The following is a 19,166-nucleotide window of genomic DNA, read 5'->3' as shown; positions in this document are numbered from 1 at the left end:
TGCAAATAAATCATATTTACACCGCGAAAAAAATTAAGCAACAATGTAAGTGCCACAAACACGCAAAGGCCACTGTTCATTTGGCCACTTGCGGCTATCAGTCAGCTTTAAACCAAATAAACATGTTACATGAGTGCCAAAAAGGAAACATGCCTTGTGGCTAGCTAAAACGGAAAATTTAGTTTGATTGGAAATTCAAATTTGCGTAACTGATTTTCAGAAAACCATGTCATTTTTTTCAAATTATGCATACATTTTCTGGCCAATTGCACCATTGAAACCACCACCCACACTGGCAATTCCATTTTGCACAGTTGCACAGAGCCAACAATGTTGCTAGAAAAATATTTTAAATTATTATTTGTTTTTAAGGCTTTAATTTTTTCTCGGATTTTTGTTGCTTTGTGGCATGCAATTTTCATTAAAATTAAAAACAAAAATCGTTTACATCGAAATTGAATGGTGTACATCATTAACATCATCGTTTAGAGAAATACACATTTGTTAATTTTTTTCTGGCCTGTTTGTGGCGCGGCGTGGTTTGTTGCAAAATGAAAAATCATTTTCATTCATACATTTGTGTGTTTTTCGAGAATCACACTGCGTGCCATACTCGTCGTACTACTACTGCCCCGGCCAATGTGCATTCATTTTCATTGACTCATTCATTGCATTTCATTTCATTCATTAATAAATACATGCGGACACAAAATGCCAACATCGAAACTACCGACTTGACTAGGTTCGACTTTTCTCAATGTGTGTCTGTTTGTATTTAATTGTAAATATTTGTTTAGTTTTATTGTTATTTTGTGCAAAAATGCATGCATACTTTATTGAGTCACATTGATGGAGGGAAGGATAGCCGCGTTTAATTATTAGTTAATATTATAATTTTTATTGACGATAAATTCGAAGGGAAGCATCGAATTCTTTAAACCCTTTCCATGTTACTTAATTGTCATATTCATGTTGGGTTAACCCAACTTCACTTGGAATTATGTATAATATATAATACTAGCTGGACAGGACACGCTCCGCTGCGACTTCTTTAATTCTCTAATATGTATTTAGGGTGGGAACACTTCGCCCTAAAAGTGGATATCGTGCTACTGTAGCCTATGTCCGCCTATGACGCTGAACGCCTGCGTTCACATCCTGGCGGAACTTCGGACAAAATTTAAAGCGGTGGTTATCTTCTTTTAATGCTGGCGACATTTGCGAGGTACCATACCATGCATGGTCATGTAAAAAATTCTCCCCAAAGAGGTGTCGCACTATGGTTCCTGGGAAATTTTTTCTCTACTCCCAAATGCCTTTCTTTTGAGCCCCATATTACTGTATTGGTAAATATTTCGGTTTTAAGGGGTATTTCGGAGGTGGCCACTTGGCCATCAAAGTAAATATAAGATTCGTGATCTATATTTCGTGGTGAAAGGTGGGAAGCACCCCAGGTACTTTGTCCCGAAAATGAATTTTCCGAAAATCAATACATTTCCACCCCTTAGGGGAGACATTTCGACTCAAAAATGGATATCAAATTCGTGTCCAAATCCCTTTACTTTGAACCCCATTTTGTCATGGTCGTTAAGTTTGAACAGTTTGGAGGGTGTTTTGGGGCTGGGGAGGCCACAGGCACTTTGCCCTAAAAAAAGGATTTAAAATTCCTTCTTTACTCCCAAATACCGCTCCATATTGCTATAGTCGCAAATAAAGTTCAGTTTATCGGTTGATTTAAAGCGTACCCCCAAAATTGGATATCAAATTCGTTTTCTACTCTCAAATACCTTTCATTTGAGTCCCATATTGCCAGAATGGGTCAATTAATCTATTCGAAGTATTTTTAGAAGGAAAAGAGCCACCTTGACTTGTGCGCAATTGTTAATGTTATATTTTTAATCTACTCCCAAATATTTTTCATTTAAATCCTATATAGCCATGGTCGGCTGATATGCCCATTTGGGGGTATTTGGGAGTGAGGCGACCTCCCATTACTGGGACCTAATTTTTATGCCATATTTGTAATCTACTGCCGGATACTTTTCATTTGAGTCCCATATTGATAGGAACGTCGAATATTTCTGTTTAGAGAGTTTTTGGGCCCGCTGGGTACTTGGACCCAAAATTTAATATGATATTCATTTTTTGGTCTCCAATACCTTTCATTTGATACCCATATTGTGCCCATCAGTCCTCTTTTGGTTTTGGGTGGCGTTTTTGAGATAAGGGGGAGGGTCAGCCATCATCCGATATCCAAAAATTATATAACCTATGTTTCCTTTTTTTTAATCTACGGAACAAACAAACAAACCGAGTCTCATATAGTCATGATGGGTCATATATCCAATTGGGGAGTTTTTTGGGGTGGGGTGACCCCCTACACTTCGATCTGATTTTGTATGTAAGATTCGTAATCTACACCCGAATACCTTTCATTTAAGCCCCATATTGATATGGGCGACCAATTTGTCTGTTTTCAAACATTTTGGGGTTAGGGCGACTTCCTGGGTACTTGGGCCCAATTTTTAATACCATATTTGTATTCTACTCTTCAATACCTTTTATTTGATATTCATATTGTCTTTATCGGGCCACTTGGGATTTTGGGTGGCATTTTTGGGGTAACTGGGTGGGTTCGCCCCCTTCCGATATCAACAAATTATAAAGCATATTGCTATATTGCTTCTTCTTGACCATATTCGTAATCTACTCCCGAATACCTTTCATTTGAGTCCCATATTGTCATGATCGTCAAATAAACCTATTTTAAGGGGTTTTGGGGCTGGGGTATTTGGACTCAACTTTTATTATGAAATTCGTTCACTACTCTTGAATACCTTTCATTTGAATCCCATATTGTCAAGATCGCTCCACTTTTATTTTTGGGTGGTTCTCTTGGGGTAAGGGGGTGAGTGCCCCCCCCCCCCCCCCCCTCCCGATATCAAAAAATTATATAGCCTATGTTTCATTCCAGACCAACCTACACAATCTGTTAAAACTTCAAGGTAATCGGTTCAGCCGTTTTTGAGTCTATGCGGAACAAACAAACAAACTGACAAAGAAATAAAGAAACCCCAAAAGATCTTGATGAGAAATTCTGCGTTTTTATACCCATAACCATACGGTGGGGCATAAAACACACCATGCACAGCCCACCACCACCACTGATATAGCTCATTTATAACCCTAGTTCTTGAAGCCTCATTGTTATCTGAATCGGCAGAAATTTTATACGTAGTGTTCTGTTAAGTCCTCTAACAATTACTTGCTAAGTACGGTCCAAATCAGTCTATAACCTGATATAGCTCCCAAATGAACCCGATTAACCCCAAATGAACCCGATTAACCCCAAATGAACCCGATTAGTGTTATACGGCCCTATACTATATGCATGAGCGCAATTTTTTAGAAGAATCTTTGGTGGTGGGTTCACTTTTTTACTTGTTCATATATTCCTTAATACTCTTCATTTTTTGCTCACTAAATTGTTTCGCCTTTCTTTTGCGAAGGCTGGACATTGGAACAGGAAGATACCAATTTCGCGTTCTCCATATGTCCGCTCTTATCTTGTGTACATGCGTTTGGAATTCTATGTAAGCCTTGCGGGCGCCGGAGATAATATCCCCTTCCTAAATTGCATATTAGCACATATCGTGGTTGCTCGGATCTCCACCAAAACGACTATCCTATGATCAGTCAAGCCATAGAAGAGCTTGGGCCCTGGATCCATAATGTACCCTGTCTCTACCCTAGCTTCGAGCCATCCTTGTAGCAACAGCTGGTAGTAGGCTTTTGTACTAGAATTCTTCCCGTCGCCGTCTTTGTAACCACATATGGACGTAGCGTCCAACATCAATGTCCACTTAGTGACCAAACGAGCTTGGTCTATAGGACCAATCGCCACGGCAACGCACAGTGGGAGAAAATCGAAAAAAAATGCCGTGTGAGAACGGGTAGACATATCTCTTTGAAATTTGAGGTGTTAATGTTCGGAACTACATACGTCGGAGATTTAATGACTGCCTGCCTGTCTGTGAAGGCAATCATGCCAACTGTCTTCAATACATTCATAATCCAGAACTTCTTTTGTTGGAAGGATCGCCGTTTGATACACACTATAGAACACTTATACCCTCCATCATCCACACCAGTTGCCGTTTATTAAGATCTATAAATGGATAAGCCCCCATATAAAGTGATCTTCCGATTTGAAACACTAGACACTTAAATTTTTGACCGATTTCTGTTTTAAAATGTATGTATAACATACTTAAAATGGAAGGCCATTGTAGCGCAGAGGTTACCATGTCCGCCTATGACACTGAACGCCAGGGTTCGAATCCTGGTGAGAGAAAAATTGTCAGCGGTGGTTTTCCTCTCCTAATGCTGGCAACATTTGTGAGGTACTATGCCGTGTAAAACTTCTCTCCAAAGAGGTGTCGCTCTGCGGCACGCCGTTCGAACTCGGCTATAAAAAGGAGGCCCCTTATCATTGAGCTTAAACTTGAATCGGACTGCACTTATTGATATTCCTCTGTTCCTTAGTGAAATGTTCATGTTCAAAATTTGCAATTTTACTCAATATTTCTCAGTATTGTTTTTTTTTTTTTAATATTTCAAATAGGTTTCTTTCTCCTCCATTTCCTTTCAATTGCTGCAAAGCTGTTTTTGTTTTGTGTTTTTTTTTTTTGCTTTCAAACATCAAGAGAAATTCCATGGCATTTGAAACAAAACTAATTACCGGATGCTGTAGTTGTTTTGGGTTACTCCGACTGTCCGTCCATAAATTGGTCGTTCGATAATTGTATTTGCGATGCATAATTTTTAATTGTTTTGAAAACAAAACAACTTAAATCATCGAAAAAACACATTGCCTTCTCTCCATGGCGTTGAATTTCGTTTATTTAAATATTTTTTGCAACAACGCACGTCTCTACGATAGCTTGCTCTGGCTGTAGAATTTTAGATTTATTTGAAACTAAGATTATAAACAAATTGATAAATAATTTAACTACCTCAAACCCCACATAGACTGCAACTGCAAAGCAAGCATTCTCATATGTATGTGTATTCATATTTGAGTTATGTGTTTTTGTAAATTTTAAGAATTTATTTACTTTTAAGACATGCATTTTTATTATCTTTTACATGAATCATATAATTGCTCAAAATTTTACCAAGTTATTTTAAAGGCATTTCCTTTGTCTACTTGCCTGGCAAGAATACAAAATGTTACTCAGCCTTAAAATATTGATAGATTTGCTGCAGCTCATTCTCCTACTCAATGCTGCATTCATTGGTGAATATCTAATTAAATGATGATATCTTTATAAGAAGTTTCCATGGAACGTCCAACTGTCTGCTGGGCTTTATGAAAAACCACGTGATGAAAACATGATGGATCTTCCCTCCTCTCTTTTGCCATATGCAATCAAAATTTTGCAACACCATTCAACTTCACGACAACATTTTCAATGTGATTATCTTTCAGCGTTAAATAACAGGTGTTTTTTCCACAATTACTATGCTTCTTTTTTTGTTTCTTAGCAAAAGCCATTACACCTTCAGTCTTGACTAGCAAGGAAAATTGCTATTAATTTGTGTTTTTTTTTTTTAAAGAAATACAAATTAATGCTAATTTCGAAACGATCTTTGCTAACTCACGATAATCCCTCACATGATGGCAAGATTTGTAAAAAAAAATCGTGAGAAAATTGTAATTTCAACTTTTTTACATTGTTGCTATACCCTATGAGTTGGCAACTATTTAATGGGAAAATATTTTTTTAAACGTTAGAGGCTGTAAAGCTTCATCTTCCGCTACATATGACTGACACGATAGGTATTATTTTCTTTGCGTTTTCTATTTCTTTAATGCAAGAGTAAAAAAATGAGAGTCGGTATTTAAGAAACTTGCGCTTAATTTTTAAAAGTGATTCATGATGAAAAACTAGCTGGCCCGGTGTTACTCGCTACACCTTTAAGTGTCTGGAGCCCCGTTTTGACATGGTCCAAATTTGAAAATAATTTATATAGGCCAACATTTTGAGGTAGGCCGACCCGCCTGGCAATAGACCCCAAATTTATTATACAAGTTTCCTATTCTACTCTCAAATACCTTTCGTTTTAATCCCATATTGCCCCTATCAACCTACATGTCCGTTTGCCTATGTTTTTTGAGGTGGAACGGCTCCCTGGGACTCGACCACAAATTTTTGTAAAAGTTTTGCATTCTACTGAAAGGTAATTGGGCCTTTAATTTGATATCCATATTGGCCAAATTGGTAAAAATTTCATATTTGGAAGATTTTTGGGAATGGGGCGGGCCCCCTTGTGACCCACTTGTGGTCAAATTGTAATATCACATTCGTACTCTTCTCTTAAATACCTTTCATTTAATACCCATATTGCCACACTCGGTAAACATGTCCGTTTAGGTGGGTTTTGGGGTAGGGCGCCCCCCAGCCGGGCCCCAGACACTTGGCTTCAAATTGTTATATCAAATTCGTACTTTACTCCTAAATACCCTTCATTGTCACACTCGGTAAATATTTCCGTTTGGTTGGTTTATGGGGTAGGCGTCGCCACGGTTATTTTACCCCATAGTCCCCCGGGCGGGCCCCGACACTTGGGTTCAAATTGTTATATCGCATTTTCTCATATTGTCACACTCGGTAAACATGTCCGTTTAGTGGGTTTTGGGGTAGGGCGTCCCTCGGGCGGACCACCGACGCTTGGGGTCCAATTGTTATATAATATAATTTACTCTTAAATACCCTTCATTGTCACACTCGATAAACATGTCCGTTTGGGTGGGTTATGAAGTAGGGCCACGCCACGGTAATTTTACCCCATTGTGCCCCGGGCGGGCCCCCGACACTTGAGGTCAAATTGTTATATCAAATTCGTACTTTATTCTTAAATACCCTTCATTGTCACACTCGGTAAACATGTCTGTTTTTGTGGGTTTTGCGTTCCCACGGTTATTTTACCCCAAAGTTTTATACCAAATTTGTGTTTCCGGGTTACCATAAGGGGGCATACAAAATTTTGCTTACATCGATATATCCATCTCCGAGATCTGGTGTTTTTGAGAATTGGAGTTAGGGCCAGGGTTCGCCACCTCGCGAATTTCACACAATGAAGTACCTTTCACCTGGGGGCCAAATTCTACCATATGTGAACATTTTATGAAAATCGGTTGAGCCGTTTTTGAGTCTATTCGGAACAAACAAACACAAATAAATGTTTATACCCTGCACCATAGGATGGGAGTGTACTAATTTCGTCATTCCGTTTGTAACACCTCGAAATATTCGTCTTAGACCGATCCCATAAGGTATATATATTCTTGATCGTCATGACATCTAGCCATGCCCGTCCGTCTGTCGAAAGCTCGCAAACTTTCGAAGGAATAAAGCTAGGCGCTTCTTATTAGTGAAGGTCAGTTGGGATTGTAAATGGTCCATGTTTTGATATAGCTGCCATATAAACCGATCTTGAGTTCAGACTTCTTCAGCTTCTAAAGGGCTCAATTCTTATCCGATTTGGCTGAAATTTTTGCACATATCGTTTTGGTATGACTTCCAACAACTGTGTCAAGTATGGTCTAAATCTGCCCATTTCCTGATGTAGCTGTCATATAAACCGATTTCCCGATTAGACTTCTTGTGCCTCTAGAGGCGCGATTGATATCTTATTTGGCTGAAATTTTGCACATATCGTTTTGGTATGACTTCCAAGAACTGTATCAAGTATGGTCTAAATCAGTCCATATACAGCTGCCATATAAACCGATCCCCCGATTAGACTTCTTGATCGTCTAGAGGGCGCGGTTGTTATCTATTGTAATTTGGCTGAAATTTGGCATATGTCGTTTTGGTATGACTTCCAACAACTGTGCCGAGTATGGTCTAAATCGGTCCATAACCTGATATTGCTGCCATATAAACCGGTCTCCCGATTAGACTTCTTACGCCTCTAGAGGGTGCAATTCCTATCCTATTTGGCTGAAATTTGCCATATATCGTTTTGGTACCACTTCCAAAAACTGCAAGTATGGTTTAAATCGGTGCATAACCTGACATAGCTGCCATATAAACCGATCTACCAATTTGACTTCCTGAGCATCTTGAAGGCGCAAGTTTTACTCGATTTTCCTGAAATGTTGGAGGTGATATTTTTATATGACTTGTACGGCATGACTAGTAAGCTTCATATCGGGCAATAACTTGATATAGCTCATATATATTTGAAAAGGTCATTCGAAGAACTTGACAAATGCGATACATGGTGGAGGGTACATAAGATTCAACCCGACCGAACTTTGCGCGCTTTTACTTGTTATATCTATGGGTTTTGCTAATCCGTTTTCTAGTCTCCCTGATCGTCTATGACTTCAATGGGAAACAGCGGCCCTATGTCTTTTTCTTTGGCATACCCGCAGGCGTAAAACAAAACGAATCCAACTAAATTTCACAACTAATAGTGTGCTCAAGACGTTGTAGATTCGGACTAGATTCGGATAGAGTGTCAATTTGAAATCAGATTCACTTAAACAGATTTCGTCCATTGTGTTACCACAATAGCGACAGACCGAGCCTGTGGTAAAAATCGAACGCACGAACCCGTACTGGTAATACGAGCTCGCCAACAAATCAGCCACCCCACACATACCCACACAACTCAGCAACGGGGATGCTCAAATAAAAGGATAACTACTGCCAAAATATGTTTACTAATATTCTCACCGGGATTTTAACCTAGGTGGAATATGACAATCAATGCGCCACTATATTGTAGTAGGCCATAGTGGTGCATGTCTTGATATAGCTGCCATATAACCGGTTTCGGATCTTGACTTGTTGAGCCTCTAGAGGGCGCATTTCGTATCCGTTTTAGCTGAAATTTAGCATGAAGTGTTTTATTTTGATTTCCAACAAATGCTCCAAGTATTGTTCAAATAGGCCTATAAACTTATATAGCCTCCATATAAACTGATCGGTCAATTTGACTTCTAGAACCTGTAGAAAGCGCCATTATTATGCAATTTAACTGAAATTTTGCCCGTTGAGTTTTATAATGACCAAATTACTTGTTCGCTTGTAGTATGATTTAAATCGGTTCATCACTTTATATAGCTTCCATATAAACCGATCGCACGGTCCATAACTGAATAGAGCAAAGAACTTGTCCCACGCGTTCCATGTTGGAGGGTATATAAGAACTTAACGTAACATGTTTCTATTCAATATTTTTTTTAGGCGAGAATCCTTAAAAAAAACGTTGAAAATTCGAAACTATAAATCCTATGTTTATTTATATCATCAATAGTGTATGAACATTTTTCTGTGTTTTGACTGAAACGACAAATGATGTCCACATATTTCATAATTATTATTCTTAATATGCTATGTGGTGTATTCTTTTAATATGATTTAAACCCCAATTAAACAGTTTTTGAGCGACACAAAGTCTATCGACATAAATTTTACCAAAAAGCCTTTTTCATGTGGGCAAAAACATACAACACAAAAATTTAGTCTACCACAAATATAACATCATCGTCTGCAAAAAAAAAAAATTAAAAAAAAATTAAATTAGCACATCAAAGATATATTAAAAACCATAAAAATATTTTTATGATTTTTTGGCAAACAAAAAAAGCCCAAAATACAAGACAAACGGCATTGTGGTCAAATATGGCCAGTCTCGGAGAAGGCTGGGAAGAGCAGACATAAAAAAACAAAACAAAATTTAAAGACAAAATTAAAAACAACAACAATTCAAACATATATAACTGTGTCGAACTACATTAAACATTTTTACTCTATGGACCCATACAATCAACTATACCGACAATATAAACACACAAACATCATACATAATAATATTTTGGTTACGCACAGGCTTTTCTTGTCGCACACCTACCTCTTGGGCTCCCTTGGGCTATCATGGGGCATTTTTATGGCAGCCCATCGAAAGCATTCTTCTGCCAACTTCAAGTCGGCAAGACAACATAAAACAAATTTCATTTATGACGTCTGCCTACCCATGTCTCCGGCAGCATTGATCGTCGACTCTCTGTTTTTTTGTTGTTGTTTCTTATTTGACGCATGCACCGGCGCATAAGGCGCCAATTTGGAGCCTCTTGAGGCTTAGTTGTTGTTTTTTTTTTTTTTTTGATGGTGCTGGTGAATAGTGCTCCAATTGAAGTCAACTTCTAAAAATGTTTCAGCCAAAACTCCCAAGCCAAACAAAAATTCTAAATGGTTGGACAAATCATTTACGAGCTATGCAATGTAGCTACTCGCAACACCAATGGCTCGCCACAATGCAGGAGGGAAGACATTTTTCCATTAGTATGAAAAGCTTTCGAAACGTCGCAAAGCGCCAGTTCCATATTTTTGCTTAACACATTTTTATGCGTTTACTGCGTGCTTTTCTTTCAAATGCGAATAATTCGCTTAAGTATGGCATCTTTAATAGCTGAAATTGAAAAAAGGGAGCAGCAGAGACGTTAAAAGAGGGAGGTGTACAAATTTGGTAAATTAGTTTTATAAGGCTGATGTTCGCGCCATATTGGTAATCCATTGCAATTGTAATCGGATCAAATACTAAAGGCATAACGAAGGCAGGTGATCGCAAATGCATTGAGCAAATTTCAATCGTGGCATGTCGATATATGGGTAAAGACTACATAGACATATGGGTAAAGACTACTGGAAGCAGAGCAGTTAGAATAACATATTGTGTTTTTCTCCCTGCAAAGTTCACGGGGTGTATCTTTTCACCAACATTACCCCTGTTGATGTTAGACCAAGTCATCCTGAAGACCAATAGCAAAGCTCCAGGAAGTATTCCGTGATTACGCAGACGACATCTGCCTAATGTTTCACCGCTTTGAGGACATCCAAGATAAACTGAACAGACAAGCAGAGGACGCGGCTGCTATTGGACCTCGAATAAACATCAAGAATACAAAATTAGTGCGAGTTGGCACAAGTGTCACAAAACCCCTGACAATCAACGGCGAAACCATCGATTGAACCATTCTGCTATCTTGGAAGTTTAATAACAGCAAACGATGTATCTGATGAATATATCAAGGCCTGTATAAACAAGGCAAGAGTAACTTTCCCAGGTTAGGTTAGGTAAGGTAAGAGTGGCAGTCCTTTACAGACTCACTTAGAAAATTTTAAGTCCATTGTGATACTACAGTTGCGACAGACCAAGGCTTCTAGCGGGAATCGAACCCACGACCCCTGCTCTGGTAATACATGCACGCTACCAACTCGGTTACCGGGGGCCCTTTCCCGGCAGCAATGCACACATAATGCCTATCAAACAATATCAGCCGCAAAATCAAACTCCGGCTCTTTAATATCAGCGTTAAATCAGTCTTGCTATACGGATCTGCAACATGGTGCATCACACAAAACAATATAAGAAAATTGCAAGCATTCGCTCAACTTATTTCGCGTATATATTGGTCCAATGTCATGTTCAGACAAACAACACCCCAGTGGAAGAGAAAAAAAGAAACAAGTAAGAGCCAGCTAAGGTCGGCATGGCCGAATCTTATATATCCTCCACCATGGATCGCATTTGTCGAGTTCTATGCGGGTATCTCTTTTTAGGCAAACAAAGAATAATGGATAAGAATTGTTGTGCTGTGGGAGATATATCAAGTTATAGTCCGATTCGGGTCATAAGTGAATTGAATGTCGAAGACCATAGGAGAAGTCATTGTGTAAAATTTCAGTCCATCCGGATAAGAATTGCGCCTTGTAGGGGCTCAAGAAGCATGATCGGGATATGGCTTTATATGGGAGCTGTATCAGGCTATAGATCGGTTAAGACCATATTGAACATTTATGTTGAAGGTCATGGGAAAGGCCGTTTCAGCAACATCGGATAAGAAATGGGACCTCTAGAGGCTTAAGAAGTCAAGATCCCTGATCGGTTTATATGGCAGCTATATCAGGTTATGTACCGATTTAAACTATACTTAGCACAATTGTTGGAAGTGATACCAAAACACCACGTGCGAAATTTCAGCCAAATCGGATGAGAATTGCGCCCTCTAAATGCTCAAGATGTCAAGACCCAAAATCGGTTTATATGGTAGCTATATCAGGTTATGAACCCATTTGAACCATACCAAACACAGTTATTGGAAGTCATAATAAAACACCTCATGCAAAATTTCAGCCAAATCGGATAAGAATTGCGTCCTCTAGAAGCTCAAGAAGTCAAGACCCAAGATCGGTTTATATGGCAGCTATATCAGATTATGAAACGATTTCAACCTTACTTAGCACAATTGTTGGAAGTGATACCAAAACACCACGTGCGATATTTCAGCCAAATCGGATGAGAATTGCGCCCTCTAAATGCTCAAGATGTCAAGACCCAAAATCGGTTTATATGACAGCTTTATCAGGTTATGAAATGATTTGAACCGTACTGAGCGCAGTTGTTGGAAGTAATACCAAAACACCACGTGCGAAATTTCAGCCAAATCGCATAAGAATTGCGCCCTCTAAATGCTCAAGAGGTCAAGACCCAAGATCGGTTTATATGGCAGCTACTATTGTATATCAGGTTATGAACCGATTTCAACCATACTGAGCACAGTTATTGGAAGTCATAATAAAACACCTGCTGCAAAATATCAGGCAAATCGGATAAGAATTGCGTCGTCTAGATGCTCAAAAAGTCAAGACCCAAGATCGGTTTATATGACAGCTATATCAACACATGGACCGGTATGGTCCAATTACAATCCCAACTGACCTATGGTAATAAGATATATTTGTGCAAAATTTCAAGCGTCTGGTTTTACTTCTTCGTAAGTTAGCGTGATTTGCACTGACGGACGGACGGACATTGCTAGATCGACTTAGAATGTCATGACGATCAAGAATATATATACGTGATGGGGTCTTAGATACATATTTCGAGGTATTACAAACGGAATGACGAAATTAGTATACCCCCAACCTATGGTGGAGGATATATAAAAAAAAAACGAAAATGGACTTGGGTTGGCCATATCTTACGAAGGCCCCATGAATGCATCGCCAAACCCGCATTACAATCGAATCCACAAAGTCACCGACGACCAAGAGGATTTCGTACGATGAGCTTTAAACCATATTTGGCACTGGTATTGGAAATCGTAACAAAGCACTACATCGAATCGGTTAACAATTGCGGCTTGTAGGGACTCAAAAAGTCAAGCCGAAGGACCACTTTATATATATCAAAATCTAAGCCAATATGGTCCATTTGCAATCCCCAACGACCTACATCAATAGCTTTACGCAGTCGATCACTATCGTGAGTTCGACAGACGAAAGGACGGACAGGCGGAAAAGGCTACATCGACTATGTTTGTCGAGACGATCATAACATATATTCTTTATGGTTGAGGAATATGTTCACCGTTGGAAGAGTATAAGGCAGCAGTAACCAATTGCTTGCCTCATATTCTTTTCAATGCTGTCCATGTTGGTATAAATTATGCCAGTATAGATGCACTGTTAAATGCCACAGTACGAATATGGACCAAAATACCAGCAGATTGCATTCGTGCAGCTTGCAACTCGCTTTTTGAATGACTGAGTGCAGAGGTAAGCATGTATGCCTATGAAACTGAACTGGGATCGAATCCTTACGAAAAGTACTCATCCGTGACATTTGTTAGCTACTATGCCATGTAAAAACTTTTCCCCAAAGAAGTGTGCCACTGCGGCACAACGTTCAGATTCGGCTATTAAAGGAAAGGCCTGAGCATAGAGCTTAAACTTGAAATGGTCAGCACTCATAGGTATATGAGAATTTTGCACCTCTGCCAAGTTAGCAGAGCAATAGTCAAGACTACAATAGGTCAAGTTGAGCAAATGTTAATGGAATGTTGATACACTTTACACATTTTAGTCATTTGAATCAATAAAAAATGTTTATACACAAATAAATGTGGTCGTTTGAATTGGCAACACTTTGTGTCAGTTACCCAAGGTTTACTAGCTCGAAAAACGCCACATCTGCCTTTGCCTTAAATTTCATACTACCCTTCGTATTGGCACCAATTGCCACATATAATTGTTTGTGCATGCCTCTCTGTGCTGCATACATTTTGTTGTTATTGTTATTTTAATTAATGAAAATCATTATTTTATGGTTAAAACAGACATTGAGTTACACACACACACTCACGCACATCTTTTTAGCCCATACTCATGGGTCTAGTAAATATGCCGAAAAAACGTACCATAGCTCTAATAGGTATGTTTATGTTGAAGACATTTTATATATTTCCGTTTCCGAGAGAAAGAAAAAAGAAGCAATGCACTCTTTCATCGTTCACCATTTCATATGTGCACCTTTCCAAACAGAAGCGTTTCATTGTTAGCTTTAAAATTTCAAAAAAAGTCACTTTCATTCCGACAAATCGATCGTTTCTCCATAACTTAGTTTTCATAATGAAGGAAATTGAGACTTCATAGGAAATGGGGAGTTTTCTGTTTTTATTATGCCTTCAGGTTGTATTACTGGCCAATTTAGGTCACAATTTTAATAATCGAAACTGTGTTAACTGCAAGAACCAAAACCAAATATGAAACCAAAATCTTTTTTAAAGACGTGTAGTTGAGAGCTGGCAAAATATCAACGATTTTAGTTTTTGGCTGAATATCGATTGCATTTTTTTGACAAAGTTTTACTGTTTGTAAAATCATACATTTTTTAATCGTCCGTCTTGTTGAGTATCGTTCAAATCGGCCTATAATCAGATATATGCTGTGTTTTATTTTAGTCCTATCCAATGCAGTCAGATTAGAGCTGGCAAAATATCGATGGGACTATCGATATTTAATTTTGCAAAACTAAACAAAAATAAGCAATCCGATTCTGAATGTATCCTTTAAGATACATTGCACCTATAGAGGGCGCAATTTTCATCCGATTAGACTATAATTTTGTACAATGATTTCTCCCATGATTTGGTCTGTGCATTGATATTGCTTCTATATGAGATCGATCTCCTGATTTTTACTTCTCCTTTTCGTTTAAAATATAGGTGATGGGAAATTAACGATAACATCGATATTTATTATTAAAACCATCGAAAATATCGACTGTTGCGATTATCGATAGTTTGCCAGCTCGAAGTCAGATGTTCTGGATAAAATATCAGTGCAAAGTTGTACTGGTAAATTATCGATAACGTGTAATAACATATAATAAGAAACGATTAATTGTGATTTGCACCATATAGTACTAAAATAAAACACAGTAATAGCTTCCTTATTAAATCTCGCGTTATTACGTCTTGAGCCTATAGAGGACGCAATTTTCATCCGATTAGGCTAAAATTTTGTACTGTGAGTCCTCTGGTGATTCCGAACTGACTATTAAATTTGGTTTTAATCGGTTTCGGCTTTGATATTGCTTCTAAATATATCGATACCCTGATTCTCATTTTCGTTTTAGATATAGACGATAGGCAATAAACGGTAGTATCGATACTATCGATATTTATTATTAGAATTATCGAATGTTGTGAATATCGATGGTTGGCCAGCTCTAGTGTAATTGCCATATTGATCTAACTGCCAATTAAACTTGTTGTGAGCCCATTTTTTCACACGGCCTCAAATTAAACTAAATTCGCTTGAAAAAGTCCACTTTCGGTATTTTATGAGATTAATTTATTTGCAACTCCAAATGTGGGTCGTTATGTAGCTCAACATACTTGGCCCAACTCAATTTATTGGAAAAATAAATAAAAGCGTGCCAAGTTCGGCCGGGCCGAATCTTGGCAACCAACCACCGCGGATTCTGCTAAAATATGCGAGCTATATCTGGTTATGGATCGATTTGGACTGTACTTAGCGCAGTTGTTGAGAGCCGGAACAGAACACTATGTGCAAAATTTCAGCCAAATTGGATAAACATGGCGGATTCCAGGGGCTCAAGAAGTCAAATCGGGAGATCAGGAGATCGGTTTATATGGGAGCTATATCAAGTTATAGATCGATATAAACCGTACTTGGCACAGTTGTTGGAAGTCATAACAGAACACTATGTGCAAAATTTCAGCCAAATAGGATGAAAGTTAAGGTTTCCAGGGTCTAAAAAGTCAAATCGGGCTATCGGTTTATATGGGAACTATATCAGGTTCTTAACCGATTTGAACCGAACTTGGCACAGTTGTTGAAGGATATAACGGAACACTAAAGATATAACGGAACAAATTTCAGCCAAATCGGACATAAATTTTGGCTTGTAAGGGCTCAAGAAATCAAATCGGGTAGTCGGTTTATTGGGAGCTATATCTGTTTATTGACTGATTTTGACCGTACTAAACACAGTTGTTGAAGGTAATAACAGAACACTACATGAAAAATTTCAGCCAAATCGGACAAAAATTGCAGCTTTCAGGGGCTCTGGAAATCAAATCGGGAGATCGGTTTATATGGGAGCTATATCAGGTTATAGACCGAGGCGGACAGTATTTCGCACAGTTGTTGGAAGTCATATTGGAACACCACATGCAAAATTTCAGCCAAATCGGACAAAAATTGCGGCTTTTAAAGGCCCAAGAAGTCAAATTGTCCGATCGATTTATATGGGAGCTATATAAGCTTATGGACCGATTCGGACCATATTTGGCACAGTTGTTCCAGTACAATATCTGTGGAAAATTTCAAGCGGCTAGCTTTACGCGTTCGACCGCTATCGTGATCTCGACAGACGAACGGACTGGTTAAATCGACTCAGGATGTCGAGATGATCAAGAATATATATACTTTATGAGGTCCTAATGATTACAAACGGAATGACTAGTATAACCCCATCCTATGGTGATAGGTATAAAAAATCTATACTTCAGAATTTTCTCAGATTTTAATATTTAATTTATTATATATAACAAATAAATTAATTTTCTTATCTTTTCTTCTTTTCAGCGCGCACATTAACCTGCTATTGCGATGGCAGCTGTCCCAATAATGTTGTAAATGGCACTTGCGAAACCCGGCCGGGAGGATCTTGCTTTAGCGCTGTCGAAGAAGTTTATGATGAGAGCACAGGCACCTATGAGGAAGAAAGAACATATGGTTGCATGCCTCCTGAGGAAAATGGAGGCTTTCTTATGGTATATAAAAAAAATTGTTCAAATTGTAAAAATTTCCAATACTAAAACTTTCCTTTTAGTGCAAAGTTGCCGCCGTACCGCACCTGCATGGAAAAAATATCGATTGCTGCGATGGCGGTGATATGTGTAATCGTCATCTCTATCCTGCCTTTACACCCAAACTTACCACACCTGCCCCCGAATTGCCAGTGAGCTCACAATCTGTCCATTATCTGGCCATGATTGCCTCTGTGATCATTTGCATATTCGCCTTCATTGTCATAGTGGTCATTGCCTGCGTGACCTATCGGAGAAGGGAGAAACTGAGGAAACAGTCACGCCTTATCAGCAGCATGTGTAATAGCCAATTATCACCCCTGTCACAAATGGTCGAACAGAGTTCTGGTTCCGGTTCCGGTCTGCCGCTATTGGTTCAGCGAACCATTGCCAAACAAATTCAAATGGTACGCCTGGTGGGTAAGGGTCGTTATGGCGAGGTATGGCTGGCCAAGTGGCGCGATGAAAAGGTAGCCGTAAAGACATTCTTCACCACCGAAGAGGCTTCTTGGTTTCGTGAAACGGAAATCTATCAAACTGTGCTGATGAGACATGAAAATATTTTGGGCTTTATTGCAGCCGATATCAAGGGTAATGGCAGCTGGACCCAGATGTTGTTAATCACCGATTACCACGAAAATGGTAGTCTCCATGATTACCTATCCACCTCGGTTATAAATCCACAAAAATTGCAATTATTGTCTTACTCCTTGGCCTCGGGTTTGGCCCATCTACATGATGAGATCTTTGGTACACCTGGCAAACCGGCTATAGCCCATCGCGATATAAAGAGCAAGAATATTTTGGTGAAGCGCAACGGCCAATGTGCCATAGCTGACTTTGGTTTGGCAGTGAAATACATCTCGGAATTGGATGAGATACATATTGCTCAAAACACCCGTGTGGGCACACGACGCTACATGGCGCCCGAGGTATTGAATCAGACCTTGAATCCCCAACAGTTTGAAGAATTCAAACGGGCCGATATGTACTCTGTGGGTTTGGTGCTGTGGGAAATGGCTCGCCGCTGTTACACACCCATACCCGGCTCCAAGGCCACCACCTGTGAGGATTATGCCTTGCCCTATCATGATGTTGTACCCTCTGATCCCACATTTGAAGATATGCACGATGTGGTGTGTGTTAAGGGTTTCCGACCACCCATACCCTCACGTTGGCAAGAGGATGATGTATTGGCGACAGTGTCCAAAATAATGCAAGAATGTTGGCATCAAAATCCCACAGTGCGACTGACGGCGCTGAGGGTAAAAAAGACCTTGGGTCGCCTAGAGCCCGACTACATGGACTGTCCTATGAAAATTGTGTAGATAGGCAATAGTTCTTTAATAGTTTATAGTCTGTAAGTTGATAGTTCATAATGCTGATGAGGAAGTTGACAATGCATGCAAGCAAGCTAAGAAATTTAATTTAGTAGAAAAAAAAAACTAAATTAATTTTATTTAGTTTTTCATAAGGTAGTGTTTAAGCATAGATTTGTTAAGACAGATTTGCCTTAAAAAGAGTTTGTATTTTTTTGTTTTGCATATTTTTTTCTTTATTTTCTTGACATTGTAAATGTATTTGTTTTATCTTTATGTAAACAATTTAAAACATTATTTGTTAGGTTTTTTTTTGTATTATATGACTCTTTTAAAATTCCGTTATATTTTTTTTTAATTTTTCGTTAGAACTTTTAATGTTTTATAAAATGCAAAATTTTTGAAAAGGCAAGGAATCATAAAGTTTTGACCCTTATAGGGACAATTTTTTTGCAATATCCGATTGTTATATATGTTCTCGATAAAATGGTTGTATTTAATAAGGGATTATGCAAATAATCGATAAATATGTATACTGCAATTTTAACATTGTAACTATCGAAACCACAAACATTTTCGTACTCGATGTATCTCCAAATTATGTACATTCGCCAAATCATCGATAACAATTTTTTCCCCTCTATAAA

The 19,166-nt window shown here is 38.6% G+C and overlaps 1 protein-coding gene across 2 annotated transcripts in view; it reads left to right on the top strand.

Annotated features, from left to right (window-relative positions):
- The window catches only part of LOC106089634 (bone morphogenetic protein receptor type-1B), a 735,175-nt gene extending 716,440 nt beyond the window's left edge, over positions 1-18,735 (top strand). For both annotated transcript variants that reach the window (XM_059364467.1, XM_059364469.1), the window contains 2 exons: positions 16,977-17,164; positions 17,224-18,735. In XM_059364467.1, the coding sequence (XP_059220450.1) occupies positions 16,977-17,164; positions 17,224-18,528 (1,493 nt within the window). In that variant the 3' untranslated portion in view covers positions 18,529-18,735. The remainder of the gene's footprint in view (positions 1-16,976; positions 17,165-17,223) is intronic.
- Positions 18,736-19,166: the final 431 nt, after the last annotated feature.

This window comes from Stomoxys calcitrans, chromosome 3 (genome assembly GCF_963082655.1).
Source record: "Stomoxys calcitrans chromosome 3, idStoCalc2.1, whole genome shotgun sequence".
In the NCBI taxonomy this organism is placed as follows: Eukaryota; Metazoa; Arthropoda; class Insecta; order Diptera; family Muscidae; genus Stomoxys; species Stomoxys calcitrans.
Note: the sequence above shows the minus strand (reverse complement) of the source record. Positions and strands in the feature narration are given on the sequence as shown.